The 14294-nt window shown below is 34.9% G+C and overlaps 1 protein-coding gene across 2 annotated transcripts; it reads right to left on the bottom strand.

Annotated features, from left to right (window-relative positions):
* Window positions 1-1675: 1675 nt before the first annotated feature.
* LOC110462474 (metallo-beta-lactamase domain-containing protein 1-like) lies at window positions 1676-12865 on the bottom strand. Of its 2 annotated transcripts, none has more exons than XM_021516433.1 (6): window positions 12733-12865; window positions 10278-10436; window positions 9432-9530; window positions 8767-8930; window positions 4551-4665; window positions 1676-2751 (listed from the first exon to the last, which is right to left on the bottom strand). In XM_021516433.1, exons 2-6 carry the CDS (start codon window positions 10327-10329, stop codon window positions 2483-2485), a joined length of 699 nt encoding a protein of 232 aa, XP_021372108.1. In that variant the 5' UTR covers window positions 10330-10436; window positions 12733-12865; the 3' UTR covers window positions 1676-2482. The 2 variants fall into 2 exon arrangements, with proteins under 2 accessions (XP_021372108.1, XP_021372107.1); XM_021516432.1 differs by lacking the exon at window positions 8767-8930 and adding an exon at window positions 6013-6176 and having other exon boundaries at window positions 1678-2751.
* Between the last annotated feature and the right edge of the window lie 1429 nt (window positions 12866-14294).

The raw sequence follows: 14294 nt of genomic DNA, 5'->3' as shown, positions 1-14294 counted from the left end.
AATGTATAACAAATTCTGTTTTTGAAATTATTCTAGTTTGACATAAATTCTGCAATTTGATGCAAAATCTTGATATATTAAATAGACATATTTCACATCTAGTCACATTGTCTCTTTTTAGTTTTAGCATTACATAGGGTTATTATCTTATTTTTTTTGATAGATTTAAAAACATTTGAAATTAATGCAAGTGACTCAAATTTCAAGACAACATTTCATATAGCTACCCATAAAATGCAGGTATATTTGGTCAAGCCCAAACAATATTTCAAGCATGGCACAAGGTGCTTGAAAATTTGACTGAGCACAGGGTACTTTTTTTAGGAATAGCATATATATATATATTGTATTGCATAGCTTCAATAAATCACACAGCATCAAAAATCGGCCAATGTAGTCCAAACAATACATTTGTAAACTTCACTTTCATAATGCACTACAACAATGAAGCCATAAGTTGTGTTGAAGACGGTGTTGGACATATTGATGTAATGTCATAAGGTTCTTTAATCAATCTAAATTTAAGTACGGTTTTGAGAAATCACAAAAAATTAGAGGCACATACATTTTTATGGAATACTTTAAATCAAAACAAAAATTTAAAATGTATCTCAAGATAAAATAAGCTTGCATAAAACAAACCATAGGGATTACCATTTAGAATAGCTTGAAAATACTATTTAAAATCAAGCAAACAAGATTGCTAAAATGATGACCTCCCTTTATCCAGTATCCGTCATCATGGCAAAACCCCACAATGCCTCCAACATCTTACATAGAATAACATCCTGATTCGAGACGTCAAATCATGGTTGACACCGAGAAAAACTAGCTTTTCTTTCATATGTTGGTTTATACAGAATAAACCAGATACACCAAACCTAGGAACATTTATCATATTTATCTGATCGCGCTAGTTCCTTAAACCTAATTTAATCATTGAACCTGGAAATTAAACTTAAGAATTTATTCAATAAAATACTTAAACATAACTTTCTTGAGTTAGAATTTTTAAAATAAACACAAATTCTGTTTGTAACATTGAACATTTTAATTCTTCAACATGAGACAAATCTGATCAAGACATATATATATTCATAAGACTAGGTTTTTAAAGTCCGATAAAACAAATGACTAAACCCAAATTTATGTTCCATTTCGTCAATGACACATTGTAAAAATCATGGAAATAGAGAAATGAACTGTTCCAAAAATAACTACACATGGCTTTATTGTTCAAATTATGTCTGTAAATATTTATTCTATCCCAGGGACTTAGCAAGACTAGATTCAGCATAAAGTAAATGTAACAGAATCCTGAACAGATTGTCATTTTTTACCATGCATTTCCTTGACCTTACCAAAACTGTAAAACACAATGAAGGCAAAATTATAATTTTAATGGTGAAATTCAAATTAGGTATAAATGTAGTTTCCAAAGAACATCCTTAATTTTATAAATCTTCCTTTTTTATTGTTTATAATGCAGTTACCTCCCTTCCATCATGAATCAATACCCGTTAATATCTTTTTACCACGTAACTGCAACTTAAAGTAAATGGGTTTTTGTTCATTAATTTAAAATAAATGCATACATATCACTATCAAATTTAATGCAATACATTCTTGTTCTGTGGTATCAAGAATTAAAAAAAAAAAAAAAAAAAAAAAAAAATCAAGATTAATCAAAGAAAGTTTTAACAAAACATTCAAAAATGTATATTCAGTTAAATATATTTATCAGTGTTACAATAAATATCCTGCATCAACCATTTCCAAATTCAAATTTTTACAAATGAGTCCAAATAAAGAAGGCTCAACAAAGTATAGGTATTAAATTTTCTAACCTTCAGCATCTAGATCTATGTAGAATTTAACTTTTATTTCAGTAGCACATCCAAACATGATTTTACAATACTTGTATGTTTTGAATCTAACTTTGTACTGATTTTCAAGAGAAGTAAATATTTTCATCCAACTGTATGGACTGAAGCCTTCTATGACAATTCTACAACCCCAGGACCGGGGGTAGGGATCCCAACTTTACACGGATAATTCTGTGAAAAAATATTAAATTCATCCAGTGTTCCCACTGAATTTTAGATTTGAGGTATATTTGATACATTTTCAAGATTTTGTGCCCCTAGATACTTAGTTATATAAGGCTATTCTTGAAAACTGGGGGTACTATCAACTGTTTCGGGGGTGAAAAACCCTCTTTTAGGGGCTTCTGGGAACACTGTCATCTATATTGAACTTGAGAGCGTTTTCAACAAGAAATACAACTGTTGATCAGTGAGCTTTTCATTGTATTGCAATAAATAATTCCAGATTTTTAACCTTCTTTTAACACTTTCGCCCCTATGTAACTAGTGAACTCTACCACACATTTATCTGGATGAGTCCATTATGATCTACAGTGGTGAAAGGGTTAAAGACTAAACACTCTATGAACTAACGTCATCCATAATAACAGTTTCCTCTAGTCGTCTTCCATAACAACATATTCCAGTTTCGTCGACTCGGACTTCCCGCCCGCTATTGTTGCCTGTACTTCCTCGTAATACATGACAACTCTCATCTGGCGCTTGTAGTCCTCGGGCACTTTAAACATTTTCCCATGGCCTGGCACAATGAAGTCTGCTATCTTAAGGATGTTGATACGGTTTTGCTCCTGAATGTCAGGTTTTTCACTATTGTCCTGCCATAAACTGGGATTCTCTAGATCTTCTTGGCACTCGAACAAGTCACCTGCAATGGGGATAACAGATAAACGACAACATATGCAATGATTTCCAACTGTAAAGAATAGCTGTACAGTGCTGTGTGCTTAAATGGGAGTTTTGTACATTAAGATTTGGTACATATATAATAATAAAACATTTTCAGACATATTTGTGTTACTCTTCTTTAAACAGGTGATTGAAAACTGCTTAAGCTTTTAAGAGATTGTAATGTACTATGTTGATATTATGAAACAAAATCTTGCAAACTACATATCTATGAACTTGCAAATAAATATTTTGTAAATTTTCATTTCCAATTTTGTTTTATTCCCAGTTGACATAGCAAAGAACACATAGTTCAATTACCAAAAAAAAAAAAAAAAAAAATCATCAAAATTTAGCACAAAATTTATAACTTAATATTACTGAGTTTAATAACACATCAACTAATTCCAGGATGTTTTTGTTGAGTTCAAAATAAAGTAATTTTAATTGCCTTCTTTAACTGACTCAGATACTAATTGAGAAACATGTGCAAAACCCAGGGTGAGATACCTGAGCCAGCACTGATTTCTATGCAGTCAGCCACTATTTTCATACAGAGGCAAGTTGTACCTTATAATTTCTGATCTCAGTTCAGTAATTGTGAAGTTCAATTTTTTATTACGTTAACCTTGTTTGATAACCATGAACTTCTTACTTATTGGAATGTGTACAATTAGGTCATTCTATTATCTCTGGAACATAGTTACATAATAACATTGAATGTGATAATATAAGCAAACCATGCACTATTTTTTTTGCTATTTTCCCATGTTGAAATACTGTTTTTCATTATTGCGTTCAAACTGCATATGAGCTACAAGTCTTATGTAGTTTAGCACACACGATGTTAAGTTAAAGTGGTGAAATTGGATAGCAACTCAAATAAGTATGTTTACAATGCATGTTATATATGTTTTTTCCAATACTTGACTTACCTGGTAGTCATTATCTATCTACAGGAATTAACATGATAACAAGAATGTTTTACCTGTAAATGTCACAGTTCCTAGTTTGGTATTTGCTTTATAAAGTTCTAGCAGTGACGGTTTGTTTGTTTTTGATAACTAGCAGTACATTTTTACCTGTAATTGCCACAGTTCCCAGTTGTTGTTTTTTGATAACTAGCAGTACATTTTTACCTTTAATTGCCACAGTTCCCCGTTTGGTGATTTTTGATTACTAACAGTAAATTTTTACCTGTAATCGCCACAGTTCCCTGTTTGGTGATTTTTGATAACTAACAGTAAATTTTTACCTGTAATCGCCACAGTTCCCAGAATGTTTGTTTTTTGATAACTAGCAGTAAGTTTTTACCTTTAATTGCTACAGTTCCCAGTTTGGTGATTTTTGATAACTAACAGTACATTTTTACCTGTAAACGCCACAGTTCCCCGTTTGGTGATTTTTGATAACTAACAGTACATTTTTACCTGTCAACACCACAGTTCCTCGTTTGGTGATTTTTGATAACTAACAGTACATTTTTACCCGTCAACACCAGAGTTCCCCGTTTGGTGATTTTTGATAACTAACAGTAAATCTTTACCTGTAATCGCCACAGTTCCCAGAATGTTTGTTTTTTTATAACTAACAGTAAATTTTTACCTGTAATCGCCACAGTTTCCTGTTTGGTGATTTTTGATAACTAACAGTAAATTTTTACCTGTAATCCCCACAGTTCCCTGTTTGGTGATTCTTGATAACTAACAGTAAATTTTTACCTGTAATCGCCACAGTTCCCCGATTGTTGATTTTTGATAACTAGCAGTAAATTTTTACCTGTAATTGCCACAGTTCCCAGTTTGGTGTTGCGTACAATCACCGATACATCTGACCCTGTATGGCCGGCAGTCGGTACAACTTCTACATCATCGTCAATTTCATATGGAATCCCCTGTCCAATAGCAATTATTTAGGTTAGCATTGTGGAGTAACATTCTGACTATGATGTTTTATCAATGTAAATATAGATAAACTCGATAGATAATGATCACCAAACGCAATGCTTTCAATACCTGTAATGAGCACAACACAGTAATAAATATCTACTTTTATACATTTACCTTATACTGTAGTAGATAGTATATAATGACCGATAATTATAAATAGTATTCTCCTTATTTTTTATTGGCCAAGAAATTATGTTACAATGCTTTTTGGCATCAAATTTCATGTTTTCATTATGATATTAAATAATTTTAAACTTTTTGTTGGTTTAATGTATCATTAATCTTTAGGAAGATTGACCATGCACAACCACGTCTTGAAATCAGTTGTAGCAAACTTTGTTAGATAAATGAAACACTATGGTAAAAGTTTAATCAGTAATACATATAATCATTAACTTTAAAAAAAAATATACATCGTTCTTTGGTTTCAAAATAAACCCCCTCAGATAATATGCACAAAAATACTGTAATTTCAGTTTGTTTTTAAAAAACTGAATTTGAAAAAAATAGACTGTAATCTTATTAATGGACCTGATTCGCCCCATAGCTGCAGGAACCATGGCTCAGGGAATGATCAATCTTCTATTCAAATTTCAGATATTTTATTTGAAATTTTAACAAAAATATAAAATTTCATCATAAAATATCTAATATTATTTTAATAATACATGTGAAATAAAATCAATGGGAGCTTGAGCTACAGTTCCCACAGCTATAACACAACTGGATAGAAATATTTATTCCAAGATTTGAACATTTTAAAGACAAATCTTGTTTAACTGATTAACATATTCCACATAATTTCTAAAACCATTGTTATTTATCCTGCTACTCAATCATCAGGATGTTTTTTTTCTAGGATTTGTTAGTTTAAAACATTAAACTCTACAACAACAAAATATTTCAATCACAGAAATTGCAATACAAAACACTTAGCAAACAGACAACAGAAGTAAAACAGTTTTTAAGTACATTATAATAGGTAGCAGTTATAAGTAAAGTGAACTCTGGTTACAGTATTGTAGTGCATTAATTAGTCTTTGGTTAAAAATAGAACATAGTTATCTTGGTTGCATATATGTGAAGTGTATCTTTATGCCTGATTGAGAAAAATGTCTTCATTACCTACAAAATGAATGCTTCTCTTTTTCAAAAAATTTGAAAAGATGAAACTAACATACGTGAAGGAAGTAAATTAAGAAGAAAAGTGTTTGAAAGCTACACAGATAATGAAGGTACATGTGTGAGGAGAATTGAGGGAGGAGGAGGTAGAATAACTTGTAATGACGTACCAGGTCAAAGTCATGGTTTGTGTAATCGTCGCCATGACATACGTCATGTGACAGGATGTGAGTGGCGTGAACAAAGAGGTTGAGGTTGCCGACATGATCAGAGTGGCCGTGGGAGCACACTACATACTCAATCTTATCAGGGCACGTACCATGCTTCTCTAGACCTGAAACAGTCCATGGCACACATGTACATGGCTAACAACTTACCCTACACCTGTTGGCCACCGTACCACACTTCCTATACTTATAGGCTCATTATATTAAGAGTAAGTATGGCAGACATCTAAAATTTCAGTTAGAGTTTACAAAGATGAAAATTTTAGCTCAATAAAATATTATGAGGTAGTTCATGTGTGTAGAGAAGAGAGGTCGCCCCAAAACCACATGGCGTCGCACAGTGGAAACAGCCCCAAAACCACACGGCGTCGCACAGTGGAAACAGCCCCAAAACCACATGGCGATGCACAGTGGAAACAGCCCCAAAACCACACGGCGTCGCACATTGGAAACAGCCCCAAAACCACATGGCGTCGCACAGTGGAAACAGCCCTAAAACCATATGGCATCGCACAGTGGAAACAGCCCCAAAACCACATGGCGTCGCAGTGGAAACAGACCCAAAACCACATGGCGTCGGACAGTGGAAACAGCCCCAAAACCACATGGCGTCGCACAGTGGAAACAGCCCCAAAACCACATGGCGTCGCACAGTGGAAACAGCCCCAAAACCACACGGCGTCGCACAGTGGAAACAGCCCCAAAACCACACGGCGTCGCACAGTGGAAACAGCCCCAAAACCACACGGCGTCGCACAGTGGAAACAGCCCCAAAACCACACGGCGTCGCACAGTGGAAACAGCCCCAAAACCACACGGCGTCGCACAGTGGAAACAGCCCCAAAACCACACGGCGTCTCACAGTGGAAACAGCCCCAAAACCACACGGCGTCGCGCAGTGGAAACAGCCCAAAAACTTCACGGCGTCGCACAGTGGAAACAGCCCCAAAACCACACGGCGTCGCACAGTTGAAACAGCCCCAAAACCACATGGCATCGCACAGTGGAAACAGAGCTCAGTGACATGGATCACAGCTGGGGAACTATCTAGCGATTAGCAAAGGATCGACTGGTGTGGAGGAACTTCGTTGCTGCCCTAAACGCCACCGAGCGCAGTAGGCAATGAGTAAGTAACATGCATCCTTGAAACCCAATGGTTTGCCCCAATAAATACATTTTCTCTGCATCCCTGGAAAAGGCCCTGACAAAATCAAAGGCTCTTTCTTTTTGTGACACCTTCAGGATGATGTCGTTGATGTAAAACAGTAAAGTTGACAAGCTTTCAAGACAAGAGTTTGAGAATGTGTGTGGAGATATCATAGAAATTCTATCCTCAATGTACAAGTTCCATGATATCCCAACGCACCTACCATGGTCTGATATTTTTACTAAGTTGAAAAGATTTTTGATGTAGATGTTTTTTTATGTCTCTGCCTCACATATTAACAGCATGTCAAAATGATAATGATAATGGTAGCCTCATTAATATGCATAAATGTTCACATCACAATGGCAACCAAACTTAGTCACAGACTTGCCATTACGTACATGTATGTACATACCCAACCCAATTTGGTTGAAATTAAACGATTTTCAGGTTATTTATTGAATGGGACCAATGGCCCAATCAGAATTAAGTAGTCTCATTAATTATGTGTAAATATACACCTATCACACCAGCAAACTTGGTTGAAATCAACCATTTTTAGGGCACTTATTGAACAGGAACTAAAGTTGACATGCTGACAAAGTCAATGGACCATGAAAGGTAGGCCACATCAAGCATTTGATGCATGGGTTGAGATGTACTACCTAAGATGCATCTATGGTCCAATTTTGGTTGGTCTAGCACTTCTACTTTCAGTGAAACTAACTTAAACACAAAAATGTGACGCCGTCGCCGGAAGAGCAACATCCAAGTCTGGCTTCCACTTTGTGACGGCGAGACAAAAAATGATTAGAAATGGTCCACATGCATGGTATCCTATGGACAATAAGAGGAATCAGGGTAACTCCTAAACCATGCACATTAATAGACATTTAATATAACGCAAAATAAGCATCAAGTTACAACGTTTTGTATCTAGTAGCTGACATTAAAGACCATGAAATATAAAATCACCAAGCACTGTGCTGAACGGGGTAAAAACAATTTTCAACAAAAATATCTACATCGTCATCATGTAGAGTGGAGTCTCGCTTTAATTCATAAACAGATTTAAGAACACTTAACTTTCAGAAGCAGGTTTCCATTATATATACTGTTGTGGGTGTATTTGTTACCTCTTACATTTACTTATTTCATTCAGTTTAATTTTGTCATGTCTGTGGAAAGTGTCATGCTGAATATACATTTTTGAGACTAAGATTATATGTAGTGTTATCAGGATAGTTTTGTCATATATAGAATTAACAGATTTGCTAAAATTTACAAAAACATAATCTAGCAACTAAAATGAAAGTGCATGCTGTATTTTATACAAAAACATTTCTATTCAATCCAAATTTTCCACAAAAATAAAAAAATTGGGAAATATTTAATGAGAAAAATACAAATTTTGCACGTGTTGTAAAATGTTTGACCTAGATGAATGAAGTGTAGTAAACTGTTTATTTGGGTAATGTCTTACATGAAAAAAAGTATCGAGACTGAGACGGTTCCACTGCACATATATGACTTTAGCCCATGCCTTTTACCTGGTGAAATGCATGGAGATAGTAGTTCTCGCGGTGATAGATTTTTCCACTAATGATCTGGATAGCCCCAGTAAACAGGTTCAAATTGCCAACCTTATCAGACAGAGCACTAGTGCCCACAATGAACTGAACTTCAAAAGGCAGAATACCATGGTCTTCAAGACCTAGTGATGAAATTAAATTATTTGAATGTCACCTTTTTCCAATAAAAATGTACCAATACCTATTATTCACTTAAAATAATTTGAGATAAAATTTATATTGAATATTTGTAATAAAATCAAGTACAAGCCAATATCAAACAACCAAAAAAAAACCAAAAAACAGAAAATTCATTAATTTTTTCCCAAAAAAATATTTATACTGATTATACTTAATCAAATTATCTTATCAAACACTACCTTCTATCGGCTCCACTTTTTCCCAAAAGAAACTGTTGAATATTCATTACCGGTAAATATGTCACTGTTGAATATTTATTACCGGTAAATTTGCACTGTTGAATATTCATTGAATATAAACAATGATTAATGAACGAATCATGGCTAAAAAGCCATTTCATGAGAAAGGTGGAATAAACAGTAAGTGTTTTGATATAATATATATCAGCTGACCATAGACAAGTTATGTCGGTAATCTTAAAGTCTTTTTCAAGACATTTTCACCTTTAAGTATGAGGTCTTTATCCCACGGGTTTCCAGTATCTACAATGATGTGCTTTGGACCTTTTAGTAAAGTGATGGTACCACATGCTATTTGGTGACCTGAGGAGAGAAAACAGATAGATCTAGAACACAATAGCAAAATTTAAAATCTCTTCAGCACTTGGAAGTCTCCATATATAGCTACATTCACAGGTATTTCATGCACATAGTCCCAAATTCTGTAAGTCCATTTCGACAAAAATAAAACTTGTGATTCTATATTTGCCAACCTTTTAAAATTTCCGCGGAGGAGATATAAAACAAATGTGTGCCTATACCCCTCGAGGCAATTTAAGTCTTTAAAATGACATATTTTGTGCTGTTATTTTTTCAGATGAAACCATTAGACCTTGGAATACAGCATACTTGCTTTTTTTAATTTCCATGGGGGAGATTCTGCATGCTCAAAATTAAAACATCAATAAAATATGTGTATACGTACACACACCCTAGAGACAAAATAACCCTTTAAAATGACAAAGTTTGAGTTGTTCTTTCAGACAAATCATAAGATCTTATAATATAGGAACAGTTAAGCAAATTCACTGGTTGAAAACACTAAATTTAAGGGTCCAAAATTGGGAGTCTCCCTCCTAAATAGGGAGGGTTGGCAAACTTGTATGATATAGGTATAGATTATTTGACAAGTTCACTGACTGAAAAAGGTCAATATTAGGTATTAAAATGGGGTTTCTCTCTCCAAAACAGGGAGAGTTGGCAGGTATGTCATTCCTGAGGAGTTGTCAGCCATCTTGTATATTTTACAATTAGGACATGGATATTTCAGAGTGATATTTATGAACTCACCTGGTCCCTCACTCCGACTGTAGCCTTCCTTTAGTATGATCACCTCGTACATCGCGACTCGACACCACACACGATGGCAATAGTGAAGAATTTTTTACATAAATAACATCGGTCAGGATCTTGTGATGGTCGTCTGACCTAGCTAGTTATTCATGTGTACTGCAAATAAAAGACAGAAATGGATTCATGGCATCCGTCTGCAAACCAGCTCTTATATCATATGTATTGTAAAAGTACAAAAATACCTGGACAGTGCATAATTTTATTTTCAATAAGATATATCAGTTTGGAAATATGTGATATCAAAGTTCTACTTTCTAAACAAACAATGTACATATTTAATGTGTCACAATAACACTGTGCGACACGTTTAGTACGTAGATTGTTTGTTTAGAAAGTAGAATTTTGATATCACATATTTCCAAACTCAGTCATAGCTTGACAAAGGGACCAGTCAAACTTGAAACGTTGCAACACGTTTAATTTGTACATTGTTTGTTCAGAAAGTAAAACTTTGATATCATAATTTGATTATTTATTGCAGTAAAATATATATGTATTGTCTATCTCCATCTGCATTTCCTACTAATTTCCCATTCTTGTTACATTACATTATATATGTTAACATGTACATTATTTATATAATCTGTCTTTCAGTCTTTATGATTATCAAAATATCATGGACGATTTAACATCTTACAACTCCCGGAAAATGCCTTATCAAAGGGTGACAGATAGAACACACTGTACCAGCAAAACATATTGCACAGTTCCAGTATATTGTTTTGGAATGTTCTGCAATATGTCTCATTGAAATGGCGTCAAAGATTCCTTGAATTGAAGTCCAAATTAATTCCCTTGCAATCTAACAGAAATCCTTGAAAAGATGTTGCCACACAAATCATTATAAAATGTGTTGGTTATTTCTTTTAAACAGTATAGACCTGGCCTATACTGTTTAAAAGAAATTTAAAATCCGAGAATTATGTGGCCTAGGTTAGTAAATGATCTTTACATAATGACTTTCATGCCAAAACATTGAAATCTAATTAAAGTAGATCTACTTTAATGTTTATGATATGTCAAGCTAATTTATGACAAAACTAAATATGTTTCTTCTTCCATACGAAAGGATTTGATCATGTTATGGTATATTTTTTTCATTTTTTTATGTCCTTTTAACAGCTATGGTCATTTAAGGACATGCCAGGTTTTGGTGGTGGAGGAAAGCAGAGTTCCCGGAGAAAAACCATAGACCTACAGCCAGTACTGTTACGGAAGGACCCAGTCATAGAGTTGTTACAGGAGAGGAAAAAACGCATGGCCAGTCTGGGGTTCGAACCTCCAGGGACCCTCCAAACTCTAGACAGACGCTCTACCATTGAGCTACCAGCTGGTTGCTGATGATTGACCCAGTCTTGTTCTTTTACATTCCTCCCTCCTTTTAACCAAGTCTTTGACCCACAAGACACACAAGACCCTATACCTACTTTTGTGGGCATATTTTGTTGGGCGCCAAATGTAGCATATTTTTGTGCGGAGAAATACATGGCCAGACTGGGGTTCGAACCTGGGACCCTCCAAACTCTAGACGGATACTCTACCAATTAAGCTACCTCGTTGCCGATGATCATCCAAGTCTAGTTCCGATATATTTCTCCTTCCTTTAACAAAGTCTTTGACCCTGTAGACACACAAGACCCTATACCACCTTCCTTGGGTATATTTGGTTGGGCGCCAAATGAAGCAGAAGTGGGGAAAATGCACAGCCAGAAAGAGGTTCAAACCTGGGACCCTCCAACTTAAGATGGATGCTCAACAAATTAAGCTACCTGGCAGCGGATGATCAACCCAATCTAGTTCCTCTACAGAGTAATATAATTGCTCATACAAAAGACTTTAAAAGACTACTGTAGCCTAGACGCTAAGACATTTTATAACGTCAGTAAACATTTTTTTAAGAAGGCATCACCATTAATTCCTTTTTAAAAACTAAGCATAATACATTCTGTATCATCAGAGTACATAAAGTTCAAGTTCAATATATCAAAATTACATACATGACTCAATACACTGATTTTAATGGATCTCTTTAAATACATGTACTTTATGACTTACAACGGTGATCATTTCATCTTTTATACAGGCTTGTAAGTTGTATTAGCCTAGACCTAAATAAAAAGGAAGTTCAACTGAAGTTGATTTATTTGTGATCTTTTCAATAAAAAGAGATTGAGACTGTTTTTGGGATATTTTGACATTGAATTATATTCGTGGTAAGTAGATTCTATCACGGACTTAGATAACTAATCTAATTCCGTGATTCTATTTACTTTTGCAATAAAAAAAAAATTCAACGACGTGCAGTTGTCAGCTGTTGTAACTTGGTTGGAATGATACACTGCCTAGACCACAAAACATGATATAACGCACACTGCACTTTAACGATACAAACCTGACACCAACTGATGTACTATCTGTGAAATCTACACAGAATCAGACATGTATTGAGTCACTCGATGACTTCAAGAGATGCTGATTCCGTTTCTGTGGAAAGTTCCCCAGGTTTCTATAACTCGAAAGTGCGAAGCCTAGTGGAAAGAAAATGAACTAAGGCCGGTAATCCAGTCTAATTCCGGATTTCTGTGTCAGTTACCGTTTTTAAAACTCACAACACATGTGTTTGAAATTCTGACTGTAAATTGAGATATAGACATCTATATCATGAACAATAGGGTTTATTACTGTAAAACAGAATAGTTACAGTATACCTTTATTTTTTATGATATATATATATCATTTTATAGTCAGAATTTCAAAAACCTGTGGTCACAGCTTCTGCCTGACAGCGATAGGCCACAGGCAGGCCTACTAGCCTCGTCTATCAACAAAACTTTCAGACGAAGCTAGTACCTGTTGGTAGGCCTACTGCTTACCTTATAAAGAATTTAAAGTCCCCGTAAAAAAGTGTGTGTGTATGAAGGTGGGGGAGACTTTTTCGTTTTATTATGCTCTTCTCAACCAGGCGATAGATTACCTTTTAATATATAAAGGTAACTTTTTTGTACAGGTGATAATCGAACTTTATGTAAAGGTTATAGATTACCTTTATGTACAGGTGATAGATGACCTCAATGTACAAGTATGATTAGTTGACCTTTATGTAAAGGTTATAGCTGACCTTTATGTACAGGTGATAGCTGGCCTTTATGTACAGGAGATAGCTGACCTTTATGTACAGGTGATGGCTGGCCTTTATGTACAGATGATAGCTGACCTTTATGTACAGATGATAGCTGACCTTTATGTACAGGTGATAGCTGACCTTTATGTACAGGTGATAGCTGACCTATGTGTACAGATGATAGCTGGCCTTTATGTACAGGTGATAGCTGACCTTTATGTACAGATGATAGCTGACCTATATGTACAGGTGATAAATGACCTTTATGTACAGGTGATAGCCGACGTGACAGTTTACCTTTCTAAACAGGTGATAGATGACCTTTATGTACAGGTGATAGCTGACATTTATGTACAGGTGATAGATGACCTTTATGTACAGGTAATTATTGACCTTTATGTACAGGTGATTATTGACCTCTATGTACAGGTGATTATTGACTTTTATATACAGGCGATAGATGACCTGTATGTACAGGTGATTGACAACCTTTTGTATGGGTAAATGTTGTTTCTTTACTTTAATGTTCTGGTGACCAGTGTCTAAATTTTACTTTGTTTTTAACGTCCTCGCAACAGCCAGGATGGTCATAGGAGGACGGACTATTGTCTATAGGTAGGCCAATACACATTACAAGTGAAGAATTTAATTAAATCAACATGATCCCAGCATTGCGCTGAAAAGTTCAGATTCTAGTAACAAACACATTACAGAAATTAATTTATTTATATTAATTTGTCACTTAGTAAGTGGCTTGGAACTCAATTGCGATATTCATCTTCCAAAAGGGCAACATCCACCTAAGTTTAGATCTGATGTATTTGTTCCAGCAA

The sequence above is a fragment of the Mizuhopecten yessoensis genome, unplaced genomic scaffold (genome assembly GCF_002113885.1).
Source record: "Mizuhopecten yessoensis strain PY_sf001 unplaced genomic scaffold, ASM211388v2 scaffold10797, whole genome shotgun sequence".
Taxonomy (NCBI): Eukaryota; Metazoa; Mollusca; class Bivalvia; order Pectinida; family Pectinidae; genus Mizuhopecten; species Mizuhopecten yessoensis.
The sequence above is the reverse complement of the archived record's forward strand: the minus strand, read 5'-3'. Positions and strand labels throughout refer to the sequence as shown.